Here is a 27,344-nt window from a genome sequence, read left to right as displayed (position 1 = left end):
GTGATCAACTTACTTGTTAAAGCTTGTGGTTTTTTGTTTCAATAAAAATCGAAGTATCTCAGGAATCAGGATTTAGGCATTTACAACCACATTGACAATAGAGTTTGTTCCTCTCTATGGTCACCCCTTGAGCCCCATTAAGATTATTCCAGAGGGTTAGGAACACAGTTGAATGAAATGAGCTGGAGAAGAGGGGATCTCTGAGGCAGTGAGTGGAGCTTTCCTTTCCTGTCCCCAAGAGGCTGCTTTAAATTACAGGTGCTCAAGAAATCCCCTTCTGCCCACATACTTCTTCCTTATAATAATAACTTTATTTTTATACCCCGCCCCATCTCCCCGAAGGGACTCGGGGCGGCTTACATGGGGCCTTGCCCGATACAACAATATAATAACAACAACAAAACAATAAAACAAATATCCCAACAATAAAAACACCAGCATCAATAAAACAGTCATTAAACAGCCTTACACAGTCTTGAATATTGTGCAGAAAAAGATAAGCAAGCAGCATTGTCAGGATGCAAAACATTAATTTTGACTATCAAGCAACTTCTGAAGTTGTTCATGTCTTTCTTCACCAACCATCATATATTGTTTTCCAAGTAGTGGAAATGCATTAGATAATGTGTTGGAGCAGTTGTCTGCTTGACAGTGTGCTGGGCCAATAATATTTATGAGGGGAATTGATTTCCAGCATCCATGGAAACTGGCACCAACTTCTTTCCTTCTGGCTTCAGAAGTAGAAGCCAATGGTCCTCTCCATTTGAGGAGGACCTCAGTCACAGTGGTGAGATATGCCCTTCATAGTGAAGAAGAGGTTATGCCACCATCCCCAACATCTTTGCTGCTGCCTCTCCTAGGTTACAGCCTTTACCATGCACTAGCAGCCGGGGTTGTTAGTTGCCAGGGTTTGCTGCTGAGACTCCAGTCTTTGTAGATCATCTCCTGGTAGGAGAGGAGTATGTAATTTCACCAGTTTTGGAGGGCTCAGATTCAGGTGAGTGGAAAGGGCTATGTGCAATCTTCAGACCACCTAGGACAAGAGGAAATTGCTATCATTTTCTAGGCTTAATTGATTTGTTACTTTAACTTGCAAAAACTCTCTAAGACAATGTTTCCTAAACTCCAATCCTTTGAAGTTTTGCACTTCAACTCCCAGAATCTTTGATTATTGGCCAAGGTGGCTAAGGCTTCTGGGAAGTCCAAAACTCCTGGAGGACTAGAGGTCTGGGAATAACTGCTCTAGGTGGTCTGCATAGTTAACTTTCTCCTTCTCTCAATCCCATTTTGGTTCAAGTCTCACTCTCTGCTTTATTTTGCATCCACCTCTTGGGTAGAAACAATTGGGATCGATTAAATATTCCTTATCCCATTTCCCTAAGTAAGTGAGAAGGAATAAATCCCTTGTTGCACTTTAATATTAGCCTCTATATCTACGTCTTTATTTCCAAGCTAGAAATTATGTCAATTTGTATGGAATAACAAACTGAGCAACTGTGGTTGATACTTAATGCACAATGCCTCACCATATAACAAAGAACTATCCATTGGTTCTAGGAGCTTAGATGAGCTTGGACTGGCAACCCTATTAGGAACTGAGGGTGTGTGTGTGTGCGTACATATGTGTGTAGCTGTTATTTAGATGTTACTAAAAAAATTATTTAGGAAATAAGAGGAAATGTGTATGATGACCAAAGACAAATTCCCCATTAAGATTTCCAAAATCCAAACTGCAAAGTAATAATAACATAATATTCACCCTATAAAGAGTTGTTATGATTTAGAGATACATAACATTCATTGGCCAGTAGATGGCAATAGTAGCTCAGTCTACCTTAGTATAAGAAACAAGGCAAAGGCGGCTTTTCAACAGGAAGTGTTCAATAATTTAAGATGTATTAAAATATTTTCCATAAGACAATACATAGGTTGATGAAAGAACATAAACAAAGCATTTTAAAACTTTTTGCTCTATAGATTCAGTGGCAAGATAATGTACTGCAATAAATAATAGCTGGTTTGGGGAAAATATATCATAGTGCCTTTTGTAATTTAAATTGTAAACTTTCAACACAATTTCACTGCATTTTGGTCTGATGAGTCAAACAAAAGAAGAAAGAGCTTTGTCTCTTTTTTATGGATTGAACAATATTAAACTGCACAGTGTGCCTTTCCTCTGTGTCTCTGAAGAATTTTTGCACTAAAACAGCATTTAATTACCTATTAAGTGCTGCCCCAGTTACACATCAATACACTGTGGAAAGGTTGGAAAAATAACACCTTTCTGTTGTTATCTTACTCTCAGTGAAACTGAAAAAAATGAGTTGGAATACATGCCTCCTCTATAACTCCATTTTTGTAAGATTTTTAAAAATTACTTGAAATTTTGTACATGTTTTAACAATGCAACCTTGTACTTCATTAATGTAGCTGAATGTGTTGCAGTAGCATTGTATATTATATTAATTGATAGTTATCAAGGAACCTATCATCTTTATGAAATCAAAAGGCTTCATTACAAAAATTAATAGAAATGTCCAAATGTGATTCAGTTCATTCTGCATACAATTCAACAAATATGAAGAATAGCTTAACCACTATGTGATTTGTCTTATTCTGGCCCTAGAAATGCTTATGATGGTTATTTTTTAGGGAGAAAGAAAACTGCATCACACATCCTTTCTTTTTTCTTTTCTTGTGTAAAATGGGGAAAAACAGACATGGAATTTGAGAGAGCCCACTTTTGTTTCTCTATAATGTTTTTACCAGGCGTATAAATATGTTCTGCACCAAGCAACTGGTATTAAGTTTAAAGTAAGACTTTAATCTAGCCAGACAGAAACTGGGAATAGAATCTTCTTTGATTATTGGTTCATTTCTTGTTTTCCCATTTAAGCAAACAAACAACCACAAAAGAATGTTAGAATAATACCTTGTGAAAGTGAACAATAAATAATGCACTAAATAAGGGACAGTTTTGGTCTGGAGGTCTTAATGCTGTAGCACCATGTCGACCCACTGAGTTGCCCCGTTTCTCTCTGCTCAGCTGGACCACGGGTTTACCATCAAGAGATCAGGGTCTTTGGACTACTACCAACAACCAGGAATGTATTGGATAAGGTATGAGATGGTACAGCTCCGACAGTCAGTGTTTCCATGGCAACGTGCTGGCAGTCTCCATTAACCAGTTCCTTCAGTGAATAAACATGTTTTTTTGATTTGTTATCCAGTCCATATGCTGCTTTATCGGTTTCATTTTGATCTTGATTGAGATGCGACACCCCCCTCATTTCCCCCTTTTTCCACCCATTATTCACACTGACATTGCAAGCTTTTTCGTCATTGCACATGCTCAGTACCAACTTATCCCTAGAGTTAAAAGGACAGTGTATACAGAAAAAAAATAAAATGGATGGGTTCCTTTTATGTTTACGGTTTTTAAGGCATCTACTGTTCTGTGCTCTTCTGTTTGAAATGCACAGTCACAGGATAGCAATACCGACCTATCTATCCATATATCTATATCTCTTGGAGATCTGAAATTATATGCTGTCATTTTAAATTCTCCTCTTCCCCCCACTACCCTTACCTTCTAGACTGAACAATGCATTGATATAACATAGCAATTAGAAGCTTTCCCCTGGTTCAGTGAAATCTAATGCATTGTATGTGTGCTGGTAAGCTTGTGTTTTCAAAGTATGCACATTTTTGTTACCTTTCTCCCTTAAAAAAAAGGAGTAGACTTTTTTTTGTGGAAAAAGCTATATTGCATGGCTCTCCCTTTCTCTTTAGCATTTTCCTATAATGTACAGTGTTAATAAGATTGTGATTGTGAGTTCTTGTCAAATGGAAAGTGTGGGGTGATTTCTTGTAATCATATTTATTTGAAAAGATATCATCTGCCACAGAAGTCAATGTTAACCCTTCACTATTTAAATCAGTCACTGCTGATCTGTCCAATAACTATTTATTTTCATTGGGGATCATGGTGAATATACAGTGAACAAAACAGTGGTTTGTAACCGAAGATTGGCAGATGTATTCCCTTTAAAAAACATGCTCTCAATATTGTAAAAAAAACTTGGCAAATTTTATCTTCATTAGCACAATGGTGGCAGCAGTCATCACAAGCATTTACAGTAAATTAGGTCTCTCCTTTCATATAATTCCACTGAAATGCATGGATCAGACTGCAGTAGCCTAGATGGAAAGAATTAGGGTTTCTCCCACTATATTCAATCAGAAGTTTTATATATATATAAACCTGGCTGGGTTTGTTTTTGTTTTTTTGCTTTGGAATGAGAGAGAGAAAGAAAGAAAGGACGGTGGGAGGGGAGGAAGACTGTATTTAGCCCGATCCACCAGTGTTTAAAATTTCATGCCAAATATTTTATTTGATTTAATCAACATTTTTTTCTGATTACATGTGATTGGCTCCATTTTAAAAAGCGTGTTTGTTCCCAATATCTGTATCTTTTCTGCTGCATAAAGATCTTAAGGTTACTTCCTCTGACTAAAATCCAATTGCTAGACCCAACTAGGGCGCCATCCACACCGCTATATAATCTAGTTTCTGAATGCAGATTAACTGCATTGAATTGGATTACATGATAGTGGACTCATATAATCCAGTTCAAAGCAGTTAATCTGCATTCTGAAACTGGACTATATGGCCGTGTAGATCCAGTCTACACTAGATGCATCAAACCAACAATTCTGTAAATCTCGTTGATTCATCACACTGCTTTGCCATATATTTGGACTAGGCAATGAATTCAGTTCTGTGTTTTTAAAATACAATGAAATGAACAGCAATCCTAAAGATTAATCTCTAATTCCTGCCAGTCATGTCTCCCGGGGCTCCTGGCTTTTGTATAAGGCCTTGGAGGCCATAGAAGTTTATAAGACTCCTTTCCCAGAGGCTTTGTAATTCCAGCTGCCACTCTTCAATTTAATGTCAGTTTTAAAGACAATACACTCTAAAATGCATTTGAAATACAGTAGACTCTCAATTAAGAGGAACCCATGGGGATGGATAGATGCCAAATAAATGTAGTTTCTGGTTGCCCGGAAGTTACTATTAAAAGAGGCCTATCTTTACCCCATACTATGCCATATCATAAACTCTGTGTTGACTTGATGTTAATATTGATATGCCATAATAAAAAGAAAATTAAGACAAAGACCAACTTAACTTAATGCACCACAATTCTGTTTTAATTATAAATTTAAAGTATTATTTCTTCAGGTTTTATGCCAATTGCCTGAGCGTTCCAGTTAATTGAAAGTCTACTTTATATATGTGTGTGTGTGATATTGGCATTAGATGTGAATGGAATGTTTTCCAAGTATGCATGATGATGATGCCAATTACTTCCCATGGGTTATGGTAGCAATGTGATCATGTAACAAGTAGTGCGAGTAAAGCAAATAGAGGAGAAAGTTAACACTTCAAGGTAAGCATGTGCCTAGACACAATTTTGCAATATATCTGAAGACACGGCAGAAAAATGCAAAAGGGATTAACATGCAAATTGTACATAGCATGCTGACCAGATAATAACTGCAGTTACTACTTTTTCTCTCCATTTGTACATTGTTTGCTAGGTTTTGAAAAACCATTGCCAATGTGTGTATACAAAGCAAGCAAAAACATGCACCAAATAAGCCCCACACCTTGTATATGGTCCTCTAGGTTTCATAGTTCAGATTAAGTCTTCCTTATCTGAAATGCTTGAAACCAAAAGTGTATTGGATTTTGGAATACCCGTGTTTCCATATATATACATAATGAGATAACTTGGAGATGACTGAAACACAAAATTAATTTATGTTTCATATATGCCATGTATACGTAGCCTGAAGGTAATGTTATAAAAATATTTTTTAATAATTTTGTGTGCAAAACAAAGTTTGTGAACCTTGAACCATCAAAAGACAACCATATTGAAAATTTCAGATTTTGGATTTCCACTAAAGGAATGCTCGACCTGTAGAAGAAAATGGAGAGCAGTTATGCCTCTTCCAGCATGTGCACAAAGAAAGAGTTAAAATACAGATGCCACTGTTGTGTATCTTACATGCTAATTCTTACACAGGACTGTGTTCCGTCTAAAACTATAGCACAAGAACACCAATAAACATTGCCCGTAACCCAATACAAATAAATATTTCATGTCTTTGCCTTTTAAAAAATCCATTTTTAGTTTATTATTATTATTATTAATTCCCAGGGTTTCCACATTCCTTAACCAGGCATTGTAGCAAACCACAATCTTCATAAAGTGCTATATCTAATCTGGTGTAGATTTTCAACTACATATGACTGGTCATATGCCATTATAGTTGCTCAAGAAACAAAACAAAATTTAATATTTTAAGCAAGGCCTTGTTTTCACAAGAACCTAGGCATGGAGTTTGTTTCCAAAAGATACCAAATCAAAACATATTGAAAAATGAGTTATTGGTGGCAGTTATAGGTGGCGGGACGGCGCACAATAAACTCAAGGTATGACATAAAATAAAAAATACAACAAGTGCAAAACTAAACATAGGCAATAAACAGTCAACACAACATCATAAATTCACAGTACCCCCGGTAAAAACAATAAAATACAGCAGTTGCTGTAGATAAAACAGCAGTATTCGACCTCAGAATAGCAAAGTTCCAAAAAAGGAGTCTAAATGTCCTCATATGTATTATAAGAGAGTCTAAACAGAATTGAAAGCTTGTCAGAAAAGCCAGGTCTTTAATTGTGTACGGAAGGTTTGGAGGATAGGGGCTAGCCTGATCTCCCTCGGGAGGGCATTCCAGAACCGGGGGGGGGGGGGGGGCACCACCAAGAAGGACATCTCTCTCGTCCCCACCAACCGCACTTGAGACGGAGGTGGGACCGAGAGAAGGGCCTCCCTGGTAGCCCATGCTGGTTCATAGAAAGAAATGCAGTCTCAAAGATAGGTTGGACCTATAAAGCGTAAAGGGCTTTATAGGTAATAACCTGCACTTTGAATTGGGTCTGGAATCTCATTGGCAGCCAGTGGAGCTGCTTTAATAGGTGCATGGTGTGCTCCCTATAACCAGCTCCAGTTTGTAATATGACCACCAATCTTTGCACTAACTGCAGTTTCCAAGCCGTCTTCAAAGGCAGCCCCACGTAGAGTGCATTGCAGTAGTCCATTCTAGATGCAACTAAGGCGTGGATCACTATGGTCAAGTGAGGCTTTTCAAGGTACAGTCGCAGCTGGTGCACAAAAGGATGCATATCCTCTGCATGATTTTTTTATTCCTGTAAAATTTGTTCAGATATATTTGGTACCTTTTGGAAACAAGCTCCACATATAGTTCCCTTATATTGAGATGAGCCTCTAATCCATCTAATACGGTATTGTATCTAAGCAACTTTATTGGAAGTGGCTCTTTGACATCATATACAGAATTTCTCCCATTCTGCTACCTGAGAGCCTTCAATTGGATATGGTGAGAATTTTAAACCTTTGGCTATAAACAAAAGCAGTAATATTATTTTTAAAATAATAAACAACATAGGAAAAATGTGTTCAGAATAAGAGGTTCCACTAAGAAAATTACATTTATTGAACCAGTATTACCATGAATAATTGTAAACAGTTGTTGTGCAGTTGGCATCACCATGTAGGGGCATTTTTAATGTGGAAAGTGGACTGTTTGGATGACAATAAATTTTGTTGCTCCTGCTGCAAAAAAACCTTGACTATGACCCACACATCAATCAGTTTTGCTTTGCCTATTTGCTTAAGCTTAGATTTCTTGCATAAAGTAGTTTCCTCTTTTTGTTTAATCTTACTTTATTCACTGAAAAGATTACTCCTCCCATAATTAACTGGGATTTGATAGTTGCCTCAGAATCCATGCAGTACTATTCACAAGATTTTCAAAGTCACAGCTAAACTGAGTAGATTGAATCGATTGTAGACTCCTGTTCTAGGAGAGAGTTCATCAGGAAGAAAAAGTCCTAGTCTGGTTTGCCTTCCAACATATTTTCTGTGTGTAGAGGTGTGCTGTTTCTTTCTAATATAGCAAGAATTTTAAACATGTCATTTCTAGTTGTCCTTTTTTTTGAAAAAGCAAAGATAAAATCAAGAAAGCCCAACATGAGAAAAAATGAAAGAGACAAAGAAGGAAAAATGTGTTCTCGTGAGAAAAAGAAATGACAGGATTTTTGTAACCTTTCACATTTTCATTGTTTTTCCTACACCTCACTGAGCAAGTATATATCAATATTTAACCATCCTTGAACAACTTTAACATATTTAACATCTGAATTTTAATGTACCTTTGACCCCTTTCTGATATAGTCTTGTTCTAGTGAGCAAGGATATTAGATGCAACTGTAGACTAGCAGTGACTTTATAAAAAGAGTACACTGAAAATAAAAACAGCCATGCTGGATCAAATCAAATTCTGCTGACACAGTTGCCAATGAAATGCCTTTGCAAAGCATGTGTTATTCCAGTGTGTTCTGATCACTGATTTTTATGAATCAGAGCTTGGAAAAGCTTGTTTTTCTATGTGTGGAATACACCTTTCACAAACCGGAGGTGTTGTGAATGACATACAGATATATGAACATAAAATTGGATTTCTGCCGCTAAAAACTGAGAATGGATAAAAGTTGGAAAATATTGGAAAGCAGTCCAAAACATGTTTTTCAAAGGTTGATAAAAAACCTTCAGTGGTGAGAACCTTTGCAGTTTGGAGATTGTATAAAATTCACACATGGTTGTTCTGAAAATATTGTTTTCTGCAAGCAGGTTTTTTGTGCAGAAAATAATACTTACTATGCACATAGATTTTTGTTTTCGGTGAAAGCAGTCTGTTTTCTGCACAAAAAAAATCTGGGCAAATTTTGGGTGTTATAAGTCCCAAATTAGGAGCCCCGGTGGCGAAGTGTGTTAAAGCACTGAGCTGCTGAACTTGTGGACCGAAAGGTCCCAGGTTCAAATCCCGGGAGCGGAGTGAGCGGCCACTGTTGCTTCAGCTTCTGCCAACCTAGCAGTTCAAAAACATGCCAATGTGAGTAGATCGATAGGTACCGCTCTGGCGGGAAGGTAACGATGCTCCATGTAGTCATGCCGGCCACATGACCTTGGAGGTGTCTACGGACAACACCGGCGCTTCAGCTTAGAAATGAAAGTGAGCACCAACCCCCAGAGTCAGACATCCTTATAAAGTATTCAAAGTTAATATTATAATAATAATGAAAAATATATCCATGACTTAATTGTTATTTTCTGCTTCTACCAGCAGTGTTTCTAGACTGAAATGTAAAGACATCCAGCCCACAGCCCAGTCCTGTATCTAATATGAAGAAAGGATGTTCTAGGAGACAAAATATAAAGCAATAATCTTCTATTAATGAAATGACATTTTGCTAGCTATTGTTAGCAATAAAAGTGAAGCAATAGGAAGTCACTACCCATAAAAAGTGATTATTTTAAATCCAGAGATTACTGAATTGGTAGAATTATAGTGTCTAATAGGGGCCTGTATTTCAGCTCAAATGATTTTTGCAGGCATACTTCAAGCCAAGAGAATCACAATATAGTAGAGTTTCAAAGAATGGCAACAATTATGGCAAGTCTTGTTGATATAATGTCAACACATTGGTGTTGCAACCACTGTTGCTTTAAGATACTTCACATTCATTAGCACCAAACAACATTCATTAGCTGACTTTTCCTGAGAAATCTCAGTAATTCTGATCTCCAGTTGAAATAGTGACTTTCTATAGCTCTCATCATAATATGATAGAGAGTTGGAATTTCTTGGACCATGAATGGACTACATAGAGGGCCTTCTCGGTGATGGCCCCCAGCCCAGGAATGCCTTTCCCAGGAAACTTATACACACCCTACATTACTACACTTTAGGAAAGAATTAAAAGCTTGTTTTTTTAAGCAGGCTTTTGATAATGCCTAGACAATAACCAGAACTGAATGGCAATCACTTAGCACTTTATATCTGCACTCTATGTGCATTCAGCCACGCTGCTATATTGATTATATGGATCTTTTAACTGATTTTATTTTAATAGAGGTTGTTTTATCCAATTTGTATACCTGGTTATGTAATGTTTATTCTTTCATGTTGAAGTATTTTATTTTATGTATGACATATTGTGTGCTATTTGTAAGCCACCCCGAGTCCCTACGGCAGATGATGGCAGGGTATAAATAAAGTTTTATTTATTTATTTATATTTATAGTATTTTATCTATTACAAAGGGTTGTGCAGAAATCCATAATGAACTAGATTATAAATCTGTTAAAATTATGGAGTTTGCTATGTATATGAGGAGTGTTGCTATGCTCTCTGAAGTGCCCTTAAATGAGAAAATTATTTTCAGAGAGACATTAGTATGAACTACTGTTTCCATGTACATCCATGGAATTATATGGTATTAAAAAGGCATTTACAAGTAATGTAAATTCCAGTAAATTTTGAATACAAGAACATTTTAATCCATTGGTAAATGATGTTGTTTCCTCAGTCTAGAATTCTTAATGATAAGACAGTTCTTTGCATAATTCAGAACTGGCTTATTATGAACCCCATGCATCCCTTCAATATAAACCGGAAGATTTGTCATCCAAGACAATCTTTCTTTGTCGATTTTTATAGAGAAATTTTTAAGCATTCATGGCAAAAGCATGCACTGTGTTTGAGTAACTTTCATGAAATACGATTGTAAGAAATTAGTCATGATCATCATTTGAGGAAACATTTTCAACTCTGTTGACCTTTATTCATTCCCGCACATAATCAATTTGTAATCAGTTCAGCCAGCAATCTCAATATTTGCTAATACGTCTTTTCCCCCCTTACTTTCAGTTTTGAATGTAGTTAGATAGATACATCTGTAGAAGCCTCCATCTGCATGCACAGATCCTTGGCCAGATCAAGGCAATTGACTTCAATAACACTAACACAATGCCACTCTGGTGGCTTGCTTTCAGTCTCCATATTTTAAATCAGGCTTTCCATCTAAGGGAGGAAATCTTGCGAGTCTGGGATTAATATAAAAATGATGCGATGTGAGTCAGGCCTTTAAACAAACTCCTTTCAAGCATAAAAAAAGATTTAAAAATGTAAATCTGTATGTCATAGGATAGTAATGTATGCCATGCTCTCCATTTGTTACAGAGAATTATATACTGTAAATGTTAGATTTGTAACATGAATATGATCCCCAAAGTCTTCTGCTTCGTATTAAAATATAATCATAAAGTTGATTCTAAGGCAAAGCAGTGTACAGAGCTTTGAAAATGGCCAGGTCTTTTCCAAGGATCAGCAATAAACAAAAATCCTTTGGCAAACCATAGCAATTGGATTTTAGCATCCTTATTGAAAATTATTGGTGTTTAAAACCCAAGATGAACTTTTATTACCACTCTGCATTAGTGCTTTAAAGATTCTAGCCATAAAGCTATTAGTGGAACAATTCAGCCTAACTGAATCCATTTGCTATAGAAGCACTGTCCATCTTCTGCCTTTATTACATCATTTTTAGCCCTGATTACATTATTTTGGAGCATGGATTGCTACAATATTCTCTGCTGGATTTCATTTTCATCTAGTTCTTAAAAACATTCCATCTATAAATACATCTCATTCTCTAACCAGAATCTCAATATACTTGGTCAATTTTGCAGAAGAAAAACAGTTGCATATGTCCCTAGAGAAAATGACACATCCTTTGAAGCAGAAAAAAAAATCTTGGTTGCATTATTTTAAAAACATCATTATGATAAAGCGAGTGATTTCCTGCCTTTTGGCTTAACACTTAGATTCATTTGTTTTTTTCAAAACAACCAAATAGTTTTTAGCCTCTCTTACTCACAAGTGGATATTTGCAGTGCAGAAGCTAAATCTTTATCCTGCTTTCAGAGCACCTTAAATTGAAGTGCCACCTAAATTAACTTACTTTAGGTACATGGACATGCTTAATCCCTGTGTTAAATTAGGCTATTTACAGTGACTTTGAAATTTCATGGTTGTAATTTAAGTAGTAGCATGCATATTCAGGAAGGAGATGAAATATGGATATAGCTGGCGGTGGTTTTGATACTTTTCCTGCCACTGTCCGTACAGTTGAAGAGACAAACTGTTTGTAAAACCAAACATTGTTTGTCTCTTTGGCAATGAATTGTTGCTATTGTGTAAACACCAGAGATGAACTTTTATGACCACTGTATTAAACCATGGAGGATGATTTGATGTTTTATTCACTCAGTTTGTGAAAATGAGTATTTGGAAACGTATGCATATATGCACCACAGAAATAGGTTATACCCTCTTTCTAGAAACCCAGTTGCTGAAGGCCATCATGCATAGTTTTATATATGAAGAATGCTCAGAGGTTTGCATTCCTCTCTGTGTGTCTCTTTGTTGTTTGTAGTAGTTATTGCTAAGTGCCGTCAAGTGGCTTTGTGTTATGAAAACCTTAGGAATCAGAGCTCTCCAAAATAACATGTTCTTAGCAGTCCTGCTAAGCTTTGCAGACTCAGGTTTGACAGTCTTGTAATGATCCAAGGTTTTGACAGCAGTTGGGGATTTTTTAATACACTGTTTTAAAAATATTGGCAAACATTTATCCCCCTCATGCAATCAAATAGTCTTGAATCTTTACTTTTATTGTAAGAGTAGGGAGCCTACTTTGAAAAAGAATAGCAGGCCTTGCCTGCATTTGCCTGAAACCTGAATCCATAACTCTAACAAATTAATGAAACCCATATGATGGACACACACACATAGGCACATCACTGTATATGCTTGATGATGTTTTGCTGCCTCTTTAATAGTTGGGTTATGCACTTTTTATATAGCTGTGTTATGAATTAAATCCTGCAAAACTGACAGGGAGGGGCAACTATTTTGATTTGACTTGGATACGTAGTTTTTAGCCTCAGTATTGAGGGGAAATGGAGGAATGCAGAACACATGGAAGCCACATTTGCCACTATATACACAGCCTAATTTCATTTATTCTCATTTTATGCCCCTGTCAGACCACCGCTCTTGATAAGGAGAGGCAGGTTTTCCGACGAAGACGCAACCCGGATGTGAGGGGACATTTCAAGTCACAGCAAGCACCTCCCGAACTCAACTCCGAATCGGAAGACTATTCACCAAGTTCATCTGAGACTGTTCGCTCACCTAACTCACCCTTTTAATGAACCACTTCTGCTGAAGGTCTTGGCTTAACCCTTTGAGATTCTGAGAAAACAATCCTCCAAACCCGTGTGCAACTGTTTCATTTGATTTTTGTCTATATTGGTTGCTTGAAGAAGGAAAAGGGGTGTTTACAGTATCTTTGTAATAATAATTTCTTAAATGACCGAAATGATCTTTGTTCTCTGTCTAGATTGTGACTTGCTGCTAATACGATCCTCAAAGGGTTAAGACTTTTTGCTTTTTAAAAAATATATATACACACATACATATATATATATATAATTTTCAAAAAGGGATAGAAGCAATGAATGTTTTCATCAGTCGAGCTGTGAGCTACTGTATGTGGCTTAAGCATTTGTTAACCCTCTGAGTGCATAAACTTAATTATCTTGACTTGGTGAAACCTGGAACTTCATCATCTATGCCTTTTTCCTACAGACCTTTATTTGATGGTCTGAACAAAATGGTAAATATTTACTGAATATATGATTTTTTGTTGTTTGCTTTTATGCATGGGTACAAAGAGTTTCCCATTTGCCAATGACACTTTTAAAAGAAAATGGGCATGATACTAAATTACTTGCATTTCTGCTGGTAGAAGTTGGTGTCTCCCATGTCATTGGGGCAATGAATCCACTGATGGGTGTAATTCAAAGTTTTAATCTTTCTGAGGCAGTGAATCACCTTAGGAGATAAGGTTCAGCACCTTGGAAAGCACCATTAATATTCATGCTAAAACTCAGAGGACATCAATTCCCCCAATGACATGGAAGCTATCCACCACTTCTTGTTATAGAAGTCACAAAGCTGCTTTGACCTCCAGGCTGACTCTTAGAAAATCTTACTGGCTTCTATGTATTTCATAAACATTTGCAACCTCCTCTTGTGCTATTGTATGTAGAAAATTTAATAATTCATAAGCTACTATAGTTGTATTACAATTGCATCGTGATTGAATCATGATAGTTTACTTTTTCCATTGGCAGTAGAACTGCTCAATAAGAATATACTGGAAGTTGTGTAACAAGCTTCTCAAAATTTCTTTCTGTTCTCTGGTTGCAAAGCTATTTCATAGGAGATTGAAAGAATACCCAACTTCTGTAGCCTAAAGAATTCTATTTTCTGCATATCTCTATCTTTTTATCTGCAATGGGAGGCTACATTTGGGAGCCAGCAATAAATACAACTAGTTTTTACATACCATGGATTGTCCTTCAGAAAACACATCTGTGTTACACTTATGGTGAGGAATTATCTTTCAATAAGTCTACTTTACATAGGACTACTGTGATATTTATTCCTAAGTGACTAGCACTTGTTCACCTAATACAGCCTCCTCAATCTGGTTGCCGAAATGTGTTGCATCACATGCTGTCTCGGTATAATGCGTGTTATAGTACAATACTTCTGGGTTGCACCAGTGTTGGAGAAAACTGATGTAGTGTGTTTATATGAATATATCTCCCAGAGTTTAATGTGAAAGTGTGTGTATAAGAGATTGCAAGTGGGACAAAAATCTCAAAGCTTTATGTTAAGTTGGTATTTTGGAAACACAGTTAAATAACATGGAGTATTAAGCTTTTTGATAGCTTTGGCTCCAAATGTACTAATAATACTTGTAAAAATGTATCTTTTCAGTCACCCTTTTGACTCCAGCTAATATTGTTTTCTTCTTGTAAAACCTCATTTTAAAGGCAAAATTCTGAAAAATGTGATTCACTGCATATGTAGTTGGAATGCATTGCCCATCTGCCCTGGACAGCATAGTCAATGATGAGGGGTCATGGGGGTTGCAGTTCAACAACATCTGGAGGACTTCCTGTGCTATATCTTAAAATGAACTTTTGCATTAAGTTCAAGATATTTTACTTGAAATTTTAGATACAAAATAACTAACCGAAGAGGGGGGGCATCCAAAAAGGGCTACAGTCCTGTTAACATTTAGGTTATTTATATTCTACTGAAGGTAATGGCAGCTAAATAGCCAAAACCTTGGCAAAGAATTAAGCCAAGAGAGTACAAGATATTTGATTGTATCATAATGTATCATAATATCAAAAATGTTGGGAGCCCCCTCTGCCAAATTGCTTTAAGTTCGTAACAGGCATTCATCCTGAAGGTGAGTTGTATACAGCTTGAGTTCAAAAGGTGTTCATTTGTGGTGGAGCACAGTGTGTGAGCACTGGAGCAGTTCTTGCACACTTCCATGGCTTTCATGAGAAGCAGTGTTTTTGAGAATTTATGCCAGTGCAAGTCAGTCATTGCAATGAAAAGATACATAGGACCTTTCCACATGGATATGTGCAGGTTTATGTATCAACTTTTAGGCATGTGGGAAGAGAGGGGAGGTAAGCTTGAGGTTTACTCCCCCTATTCAGTGCATGGATAATGTTTACTAGAGTATGTAGTCTGGCAGTTTGTGAAGCTGACCAGGCATCAAAATCATGTGGATAATTTTAATAATGCAAGGGGAGAAGCTCTTATCTTGTGGTTGATACTATTTCATTATCATACTTATTATTATACCTTTTCACATTATCAGAATTTGAACAAACTCCAGCATAATGAAGAAAAGTGATTGTTTGGGCAGCTATCAGCTAAATAAAGTATCTAGAATTCTCTTGATTTTTGTCCCCTTTGAGTGTATCCTTCATTTTGATTTCACTTGATTCCAGTATGTTTCCATTCATGAAATCGGTGAAGGCAAAAAAAAGAAAAAACCATGGAATTTTTATGTATGGCCAACAACTGATGCAATTTACCATCTTTTGCTACAGATTTGCAAGCCATATATCAATATGAAACATGCCAACTTAGCCAACGTGCAATGTAGCCCCATTCTTGTTGTAAAGAATGAGCAGTACAAATGTGTGCAAGCTTTCACAACTCCTGCAAGAGTCGAAGAAATCCAGAGAATATTCTGATGCCTGTCATTTTCAGAGAAGTAACCCTGTTAGTGTTTTCATTATTACAAAAAAGGGAAGATCTATTTTAGCAAGAACCTTTGCAGATTACAGTCCGCTCCCTTGGATGTATGGAGTATGGTATTTGGGAATACCATACAACACAACATATGAGTAGATTTTTACAGTTACAGCAGGCATGGACAAACTTGGGGCATCTAGGTGTTTTGGACTTCAACTCCCACAATTCCTAAAAGCCTACCGGCTGTTAGGAATTGTGGAAGTTGAAGTCCAAAATACCTGGAGGGCCAAAGTTTGCCCATACCTGAGTGATAGTATAGCTTAGCAGACCCTGCCAGTGGTTCTTGAAATCTGTCTGTAAACTGGATTTAAATAAGGATATATATATATATATATATATATATATATATATATATATAGAGAGAGAGAGAGAGAGAGAGAGAGAGAGAGAGAGAGAGAGAGAGAGAGAGAGAGAGAGTTTACATCAGTGGTGGGAATCGGCACCATCAAGAATTTTTTGGTCTTCCACTTCCAGAAAGTTAAACAGCATATTCAGTGGTGAGGAATACTAGGATTTGCAATCTAAAAAAATCTGCAGTGCTGCATTATTCTCTGCACTTCTTTGAAGATTCATAAACAAATCAATATTTCACAATAATATGATTCATAGAATCATAGAATCATAGAATAGTAGAGTTGGAAGAGACCTCATGGGCCATTCAGTCCAACCCCCTGCCAAGAAGCAGGAAATCGCATTCAAAGCACCCCCAACAGCTGGCCATCCAGCCTCTGCTTAAAAGCCTCCAGAGAAGGAGCCTCCACCACAGATTCAATATAAGAAAGTCGAACACTTTGAAAAATACAGTAATTATTGACTGACAAGGGTTTTTTCGTGAGCTTTGCCTCTCTATGGGCTTTATAAACAAAACTCCGAAGATGCTTCTAGTATCAGTAAATTGAAGTTTCCTTTAAACGGTTTTGTTTATTTGTCATCAGATCTATTTCATTATAGCTGCCATTTAAAAACCAAATATAAGAATTCCATATATTTTCTTGTTCTTATACATGTGCATGTGAGAAATGAGAGCAGAGTGGCTCATGAAAAAGTTGAAACCTTTAATGCAAGCATTGATCCAACAAAGTAATTAGTAATTCCAGAAAAAATGCACACTTTGTTCATTTTTCTTGGGTTTTCAGCTCACTCACTCCTTTCTCCTTAACGGCTGAAAGTCTATGATTTCTTCTGGTTCTGCTTTGTTTGTGTATGTTTTGCACTAAGACATTAGCCTATGCTGGGTTTTTTTTAATTCAACAAAGGCAAAGTCTTAGTTTAATGTAGACTGGTGAGAATGAGAACAAGAAAAAGATCCTTCTTAGATTACAGTATCAAGGATGGAGATGAATTTCATCCTTGAATGTAATGTTTTCAGTATCCCAGTTCTTTTGGTCATTGGGACTTTGTCAACTATATTTGATTCCTCCACTCTATATTTTGCTTAAAATGCAGCCAAGGGGCATCACAAGGTCAGTGAGAAAGCAAATATGGAGTTCCTTCACAACTAGCTGACAAGCTCTGGATGATTTTTATGAATATGTTCTATGTTACGATGTCTGGAAGAAAAATGTAGTTAGTTTCAAACCCTAAATGACAGCATAAGCACAGATGCTTCTCCCCAATGGCTCCAAATAGGAGCTTTGTTTTTTAAGTTATCGTTCCGATTTGAATTCAAGTTTTTCTTTGAGAATGGAATCTCACACAGATACTATTTACACAATATGTAATTTGTAATATATTTTAAAACTGAAGCTTTATTTGCTACTGGGCTAAATCCCAATTGCTAATCCCAACTAGAGTAGACCTATTTGAGTAATAGGTAAGCAGTTGATTCAAGGGGACAGTTCCTGTTGGAAATAACAATTGGATTTAACTCTATGTTCCATTATTAATCAGTGAAAGCAAATTCTTAATGATGATTCTACAAATTAAATGTAGATCTTTTTATATTGTTTCAGCTGAGCTATGGTGGTGTACCAGGTGGGAAAAGCAAAATATTAAAGATCTTCTTTTCTTCTAATTAGTAGTGACTTTGTTAAATTGTTATCTTATAATTCTTCAGTTGTCTTGAGAATAGATCCATGTGTTTTACAAAATGCAAATTTATGTAAAAATGGATAATTAAAAGATTATTAATCAGCGAGATATTCTTAATTAGTTGACCTGTACTATTTGGAATACAAAGGGAGACGCATATGTATTTCATCATTGCCAGATATTCCTATATTCCAATAAGGTTTAGAAAATACATTATAACTTGAATGTCTGACCCTGTGAAACAAATTAGACTTTGTACACATTGATGACTGAAAGAAACATTGATTTATGACCAGAGGGTGTAGCCTGCAGGGCTATGTGAGTGTTGTTATGACAAGTCACATAATATTCTTCTTGTTATAATAAATGCAATCCTGTGACGTAAAGTGCCCATTAATAACATGCCTTCCATGACTTTCTGTGGAGAAAGTGGCACTTGGAAAGCAAAGAATTCCATTCATCTTGATTAAAGAATGTGAGCGGTGAGAAAAAGAGGCCTAAAATGCTCATATTATGGTTGTACAGCATCATGTGAAATTGTAGTGTCTTTCCATCATGTCCATTTTTTTGAAACCAGGAATAACATATCTAAAATGATATCTGAGACTTTTTCATCTTTGCTCCATAATATTCCAATTACAGACAAAAATTCCATCAACGTTGTATTCAACTCCTGTACAAAAGTTTGAAATGTAGCTTATTTTTTATTGGCATTAACTATATACAACCTTTTCAGAAGGCAACCCTGCATTTGAATTTCAAAAATCCTTAAAAGGAGTGTGTCACAAATCATGATTGTAATGTTCATTGTGACAGTTGATCTGTAAAAATACAGTTGCTGATAAAGACACTGTCTTCCTCCTTTTTTCTTTTTTATTCACTTACATCCCACCTTTTCCTCAAAATAGGGACTCAGTATGTTTTTAGAAAAATAAAAACAAGACTCATACTAAAAGAATTCATATTGAAAGTTGCTTGAAGAATTTGCTTAAATAACACAAACCAACAAGTACTTCTCATCGGATATAATTTTAGGTCATTCTTATAGAGTTTTTTTTTGGCACTGTATTTAGATCTGTGTTTTTTTTTCTCTATCACATGTAGTTTTTGCAATGAGGCTAATTGAATAATTACTGCATTTGTGCACTGATATCAATTAGATTCTATTGAGATCAGTGTGTAAATGCATTAATTATTCAATTAGCCTCATTGCAAAAACTACACTTGATAGAGGGGGGGAAAACACAGATCTGAATTCAGTGCAAAAAAAACTCTATAAGATTGACCTAAAATTATATCCGATGAAAAGTACTTGTTAGCTTGTATTACACGAACATGTAGTCCACTGTAATGTACCATTCGTCATGTTTTTAAAAGTTCACATGATGGGAAAAATTAAGGCATATTTAAAATCAGCATAAAAATTGATTTAAACTGTGCTACTCTAATTTCTGATTATTACCAAAAAAATGATTTTGTTGGCTTGTGTAATGGTTGCCTTTTTAGAGAAACACTTACTACACTTCATGTTAGCCAAAAGGGCAAGAAAATTTACCTGGCAGGGGAGCTACCATGGTAATCAAAGTCCATAGAATGGCATTTAAATGGAAATATTTTTGTAACATTCAACAAAGATCAGATCACCAGGACCGACACCACGTGGGATTCATTTCTGAAGTATTTTGTATACAAATGCTTCCTTGTCAATGTCAAACGATTGCTACCATGTGTGAAAAAAATAATTACATATCTAAATTCAAAGAGAAGTTTCATACAGAAGCAAAGATAATGGATGAATTTTGACATTGCACTAAGTCAAAATGGTGTAGGACACTGCCTTATCTGGAATGATGCTACATGCTTGACTTTTCCTATCAAAACAAACAATAAATCTCCTCCCCATGGTTTGTTTCTTGTGATGTTTGAACCTGGTATTATGATGTATCTGTAACTAACTGGATGTGGGTTCATATGTTGTGCTAAACAAACCTTGAACAGAAGACCTGTGATCTATCGCACAGCTTCTGTCGGCATCTTGCACCATTTCTTGGCATCTAATACAGTCAATAGATTGAACTAAGGCTTATTCATATGTAGGGCAGGTCTAGTGAAATAAATGAGGTTTCAGTTTTCACAGTTAGGATCCAACCAAATGCATAGAAGTTGTCTATAGACATCTTCAAACTAGAGCATGGATCCATTTTAAATCCAGTTTCTGCCTTCTGCAGAATTCTGGAGTTTGTAGTTAAGTGAGGTCCTGGACTTATGTGGCTGAGCAGTTTAATGACCCGTCCCTAAATGACAAACCCCAGAATTCTGCAGGAGGCAGCAACCAGATTTAAAGTGGATCCATGCTGTAGTGTGATGAGATCCTCAGTCAACTATTAATCAAGTGCTGAATGATCAAGCGATGTGTGCACACATCTGAAGCAGCACTGAATAGTATGCCATACTTGTGCTAAATAAAATATGAAAGAAAATGTCTGAATGGAATGTGTGTCACTTTTGTGCTCCTTACTATATATTTCATAGTCACTTAACCTCCAAAGTAAATCAGTGTTGCTTACATAGAGGGCTACACATGTCCATTGCATTCTGATTCATTCAGTGTACTAGAAGTGGAATAAAACTGAATATTATTGCTATCAGCATTCTATTTACAGAATATGACTTTGCCAACAATGTTGCGAAAACAATGTTGATGACTTGTACTCAGAGGGTTAACACAAAAGCACAAGGCATGCAGATTACATTTGGTGTATTCAAACTGCTTTGTTGTTTTAGCTGAAATGTGGTTACTTTTCTCTCTCTCTCTCTCTCTCATCTTGTTCAGAACATTCCTGAAAACATTCAAGTTCAAAATAAGTCATGGTGTTTGAAGATTTCAATGACTCGAATTTAATTATCATTTTTATTTCTCACAAATAATGTGTCATTAATACATTGTAAGTCTATGGTTATAAATTCTATTATTATTGCAAGTGATTCCAGATACCATTTTTCAAAAAAGTACTTAATCACAGAGTTTGCTATGGCAATATAGGTTCTCTTAGCCCAATTCTTTCCAGGTTTTCACTTTTCTCACAAGTTAATAAGTACAGGGTTGCAGCCCAGTATTGTCTTTCTCTATGGATAAACATGATTACTTTCGAAAGAATCTTGAAAATCAGTTTTTTGGCTGGAAACAACAACTAATTAGGGGGGAAGGTATATCATTACATGCATTGTGTAAACCATCCTTGTAGGTGAGACTTCTTCAAAAATCATATTTAAGGAACTTATTTCTTTTCTTGCCATTGTAGCAGAAACTTGTTAATGACGAACCAATACATAGATTTGCTTCGGACTGTTAGAGGGGAAAGTAAGACTTCAATCATTGACAATGTTACTACTCTGCAAGTAGCCCTCATTTAATTTCAATGTGGTGCATAATACAACACGCAAAGCCAAATCCGTCAATAAAACTATTGGAAAAAAAGGTAGTGTTTTTGTATTCAGTGATGTGGGGGTCATTCAAAAGACACTTGACATGTAGGCAGCATTTCAGCAAATAAAACTGGGTTGGAAATTCATTTAAAAGAAACCAAGATACTTTGTGGATAAAAGAAAAATTGGCTCAGAAGGGCTGCCTTGCTACCATATGACCACAGGTCAAGTACATTAAAGCACTGTTGTTTTTGCTGGCCTGCGGTATGTTTTCCTCTTGTATTTTCTTTAGATGGCCTGCTGGGACTGTCTTTCATATTTATTGCTGCTGCTATAGCTAAGACCCTATTGGTATTTCATTATAAATGCCTATTCTCGAAGGCTGATCTTTCTTCTTCTTTTTCTTTTAATACTGTAAAAATGTGCCATGGGCAAATATCTGGCATGCAATTTCTCAGTCCAGAGTGATTTTTTTCCATAAATTCCAGGCAAAGTGACATGCTGTTTTTGACATTTATGCTGTATAATATACAATAAGCACAGGACCAGTGAGGGTGAGAGAGCATTGCAAGGGCAATGTAAAAAGAAAAGAAAGAGTAGCTAGTTTATTTAGAAACTACCACACTTTTATATAGATCTCACAACTTAAAGCCTGCAAGATACACTGTTAATGCCTTTGAAACACATCCAAAGGATTGCAGGATTTCATTACTTGGTCATTTGGGTTATGGAAACATTTGTGTATGAGAATCAAGCATTAGCAGCATTTATGGTGAGTCTTTTGATCTCAAAGGGCCAAATCATATACAGGAAGTCCCCAAGTTACGAAGAAGACTATGGAGTTAATTCAAGTCCCAGCTAAATTAGACCCACTGAATCAATGCAATTTAGAAAACTACTTCATCGCACAAGCTGATTTGCTCATCGTACGCCATTGCTCTCCACTTTCAGCATGGAACCCATTAGATGACACATAGGGGCTTCCCATCAGGCTCCATGCCAAAATAGGGTAAGAAGTGCACACCGCCGTCGCAGCAACACAAGAGCCTTCCCATGTTGCCTTACCAGCAATGAAGGAAAGCCTGGTGGTGACGCTTCCCCCATGGGATGAGGGGTAATGTAAGCAGCACGGAACAATGAGTTCTCCGTGCCCCCCTCCAGAAGCCCATGGATTCATCACAATGTGTGGCGAATCCATGGGCCTTTCTGATAAAGTCGTAATTCAGCAATCAGTTGAGCAAATTTAACACTAAATTAAACTAGTAATTCAATTCATGCCAAAAACTGTTCAGCAAAATACAGCTATTGCTTGCCATTGTGTTTTAACGTACAAGCAGTCCCCAAGTTATGAACAAGATAAGTCCTGTAAGTCAGAATATGTACATTTTAAACTATAATACACACACACACACACACACACACACACACACATATTTCAAGTCCCAGCTAAATAAGACCCACTGAATCAATGTAATTCAGTTTGGGATAGCATAGGGAAGGGTAAACATCCCTGTGGTGCTTGTTTTGCTGTCTGTGCCCTTGTTCAAAAGATTTCACCTCACTTTCTATTCCTGTGAGAATTGGATATTGAAAAAAAATGTGGCTTGTTGTGGAAACAAGGAAAGCTTCAATGGAGACCCTTTTTCTCCATGATGACTCTTTCAGGAGTGAATTTTCCTTCCTAGGGATAGTTTTATCTCACTTCCTGTTATCTCACTCCTATTCTGATCTGTGAGTTGTTTTTAAGTCAGTTGTTTGGAAGTCGGGGACTACCTGCATTAAATTTGGACAGTACTACATAGGCATTATAGCCTGTGTTCAAATGGCTAATTACTAGAACATTCTATTACTAGGTAGGGTGGAAATTAGTTATAAGCACATACATGTATACATTCATATGCCAAATATTATATGTTACATGCACTGGAAATGTGTCTGCACACCTGCTCCCATACTGATGGATTTCAGAGAGCCAGTGTGGTGTTGTGATTTGAGCTATGGAGACCAGAGTTCAAATTTTGCTCAACCAAGAAAATCCACTTGGACAAGTCAAACTCTCTCAGCCTCAGAGGAAGCAATGGCAAGCTCACTCTGAACAAATCTAGTGAAGAAAACCACATGGTAACTTAGTCTAAGAGTCACCATAAGTTGAAAATAGCTTGAAGGTGCATGCAGCAGCTGCAGCAAGAAGTGAACTATCACAAAGCAGAACTGAGAGGCTCCACCCATTTATTTTTGTTTACCTTCCCACTTTCATCATCTGTGCAATAATCTACCTTAATTGAGTTGTGCATAATACCTTTGTTCCCAAGAGCTACACTCTTTCACAGCTGTGATGGTTACCTGTATGGACTACAATCTTTAAAAAGTAGCATTTCCTATTGATTAAAACTGTATAAAGGGTGGGCACATACATAGATCCAGATCCATGCATTGACCAATTCACTTATTAATCAATAACCCCAATTCCGCTGTCCCAATACTGGAAACAGAGAGATAACAAAAAGGATCCAGATTCCCAAACATGATTCTTCTGTCGAAAGGAGGTGAAACAATGGCATCATCTACAAGCTAGGCAAGTCCTCCACACATTACCAGTGCCTGCAAGATTCAATATTGGTAACAAATGTCCAAGATCCAATACATGTGCCAAAAGTCCCCAAAAGACTGACAAAAAGACAATTGAAATAAACCTTGACAGCAATATGATCATATTTTACCTAAAAACAATTATATGGAAATATGCACGGCGTGCTTAATTCATATATTATACAATTTTGCATAATGTGCAAATCAGGCTATTCAGAACTGGAGAAATGCAATATGGTAAGCCAATCTCAGATCTAGCTTTCTCACTTGCCCAGATAGAGCCAGGATAGATTTGCATCCAAGTGGTTTGGCTAAAAGTTTGCATTCAGTTGCTTTTTAAAAAGAAAAAGAAAAAAATTAAACCACATTGTTGATTCATATAATCTTTGTACTAAAAGGGGATCTTTGAAGAACACAATTTGAAAAACAACTACTCTAAAAATTCCAACTTCATGTATTAATTTTCCAGCACAGGAGATAAGCTTGAATGAGTATGAAATTGAATAAAGCCAATGACATTTGACAGCCTTTGTGATCTCTATGCACTCTCCCATGAGAAATCTGAGCAGTCTTTTATAGTCAAAATCCAGTTTAAAGGCCCATGAGTCACTGCAAGATCCACTGAGAATTAATGGATCTGTGGAATTACTAAAAAGGGGAAGGAACACAATGAAAAGGCCAGTGTGCCAAGTATATAGACTTTTATTTTTCTCCAGCTAATTGCATTGTATTAAAAGCAATCAGTGCAAGATTCAGGCAACAAGTCAATGAACATCCTGCTGTTAGATGAAATAATTCATTTTTTATAATAATTAGCATCAACATGCTGTGTTCTATATCACAGCTGGAATTCTAGTTTCCACATAGGATTATTTCTCAATCTGAACAAATAATTTAAAAAGTTGCAACAGTTCTCAGGAGTACAATAAATAACAGTAAGACAAAAACTACTAGACTCATTCCTAATTTTAGAAAGATCATAGATATTGAGAGATGCTGTTATCCTGCACAATTTTCATTTAAATAATACAGTAGAGTCTCACTTATCCAACACTCATTTATCCAACGTTCTGGATTATCCAACACATTTTTGTAGTCAATGTTTTCAATATATCGTGATATTTTGGTGCTAAATTCATAAATACAGTAATTACTACATAGCATTACTGCGTATTGAACTACTTTTTCTGCCAAATTTGTTGTCTAACATGACGTTTGGGTGCTTCATTTGTAAAATCATAACCTAATTTGATGTTTAATAGGCTTTTCCTTAATGCCTCCTTATTATCCAACATATTCGCTTATCCAATATTCTGCCGGCCCATTTATGTTGGATAAGTGAGACTCTACTGTATTGGTATATCTACTTAGCTTTGTCAAGTGACTAAGGAAAATACGATGGCCTGAAAATGTATTCCCCTGAAATCAGCTGGTGATTTTTCACAACTTAAATGTAAATATTACCCCTATTCAGGCATTCCCTTTGCCTAACGACATCATCACAAAGCTTCACCGCTTTGCTTTATGTTGCAGGGCTTCTGGGGAGGAAAGAAGGAGCAGCAGGGTGAATCTGTCACCCCTCATGCAGCTCCTTGTTGGCAATGCTTTCCCCATCACATTAATTGTGCAAAGCCCCTCCCCCCCCCGGCTAATGCCGACACCTGGGCCTCCAGGCTTACTGATGAGTTCAGGAGGACCACCAAGCTATAGAACTGTGTTTTCAGGGGGGAGTGTAACTGTGGCATAGACACTGAGAACTGGGAAGCCCTGGCCCTTGAGCACTCTAATTGGGCATCAGCTGTGACCAGCAGTGCTGCAGAGTTCAAAGAGGCACGAATGGAGGGCTTAAGGGAGAAACGTGGCAAGAGGAAGGCCCATCAAGCCAACCCTGACCAGGACCACCTTCCACCTGGAAACTGATGTCCTCACTGCGGGAGAACATGCAGATCAAGAATAGGTCTCTTCAGCCATCTATGGACACACACCCAAGATGGAAAACAATCATCCTCAAACTACGAGGGATCGCCTAAGTAAGTAAGTAAGTAACCTCGTCTAACACAGGTTGCCACCATATAACCTGATCTGCTTTATGACTGACCTGGGGTACTTCTGTCTTGTCTGGATTCAATTTCATTTTGTTTGTCCTCATCCAATCCACAACAGCTGATAGGCACTGATTCAGGGTCTGGACTGCTTCCTTGGCTTTTGTAGAGTTGGGTGTCACCTGTGTACAGATTGCATCGAACTCCAAAGTTCCCAGTGGATGATCTCTCCCAGTGGCTTCATGTAGATGTTAAATAACATGGGGGACAGTACAAAACCCTGAGGGACCCCACAGGGCAATGGCCATGAGGTCGAGCAGGTATCCCCCAATACCACCTTCTGGGTCCATCCTTCCAGGAAGCACCAGAGCCACTGTAAATCAGTGCCCCCATGTCCCATCCCAGTCAAGCAATCCAGGAGTATATCATGGTGTATGAAAGGGGGCATTGGTTGGCTTTTCCAACTACTGAAAACTATATATTTGTCAGTCCTACTCAATAGTCATTCAATGGCACAGATACAAATTTAGTTTTTAATTTCAGTAAGATCTTCATACTCTATGACTGACTTTTTTTAAAAAAAAGATTTTTTGAAAAGATGTTTTTCAGAACCTCTACAATGCTTTTGCAGAACCCAAGGAGTCCGTGGAACACACTTTGGGAACAGTTGCTCTAAGGATAGCAGAGGTTCTCCCCCTGACACACACACTTTTTTTGTGTTAATCTGTAGCCATAAGAGAATAATGGACTGAGAAAGGAGGGACAGGATTAGCTTGCTTCTGTTCTCAGTAGTAGGCACTATTTGTGGGACTGGGGACTCATATTTCAGTTTGAATGCTTGAGGAGCCACATGCCCAAGGGAGTAGGATGTGTTTTGGAGAGTTTTAAATGTTTAGTAATACATAGAATAGATTAAAAAAAACAATGTTTTCCATTTATATTCTATTTTTATATCTAAATGTCTTTGTTAGCAAGTAAAATTTCTCCATTTATATTTAATTATACTTTAATAGGTAAAGGTAAAGGTTTCCCCCTGACATTAAGACTAGTCGTGTTCG

At 36.9% G+C, this 27,344-nt stretch overlaps 1 protein-coding gene across 4 annotated transcripts in view; it reads left to right on the top strand.

Moving 5' to 3' along the window:
* Nucleotides 1-15,838, top strand: part of dclk1 (doublecortin like kinase 1) — a 268,527-nt gene extending 252,689 nt beyond the window's left edge. For 2 of the 4 annotated variants that reach the window (XM_062974718.1, XM_062974720.1), the window contains 2 exons: nt 3,047-3,120; nt 13,048-13,254. In XM_062974718.1, the coding sequence (XP_062830788.1) occupies nt 3,047-3,120; nt 13,048-13,105 (132 nt within the window). In that variant the 3' untranslated portion in view covers nt 13,106-13,254. Of the gene's footprint in view, nt 1-3,046; nt 3,121-13,047 lie in introns of all 4 variants that reach the window. The other 2 variants (XM_062974717.1, XM_062974719.1) reach the window with 1 other exon arrangement.
* The last annotated feature ends 11,506 nt before the right edge of the window (nt 15,839-27,344 follow it).

Source organism: Anolis carolinensis, chromosome 3 (genome assembly GCF_035594765.1).
Source record: "Anolis carolinensis isolate JA03-04 chromosome 3, rAnoCar3.1.pri, whole genome shotgun sequence".
NCBI classification, from domain to species: domain Eukaryota; kingdom Metazoa; phylum Chordata; class Lepidosauria; order Squamata; family Dactyloidae; genus Anolis; species Anolis carolinensis.
The sequence above is the reverse complement of the archived record's forward strand: the minus strand, read 5'-3'. Positions and strand labels throughout refer to the sequence as shown.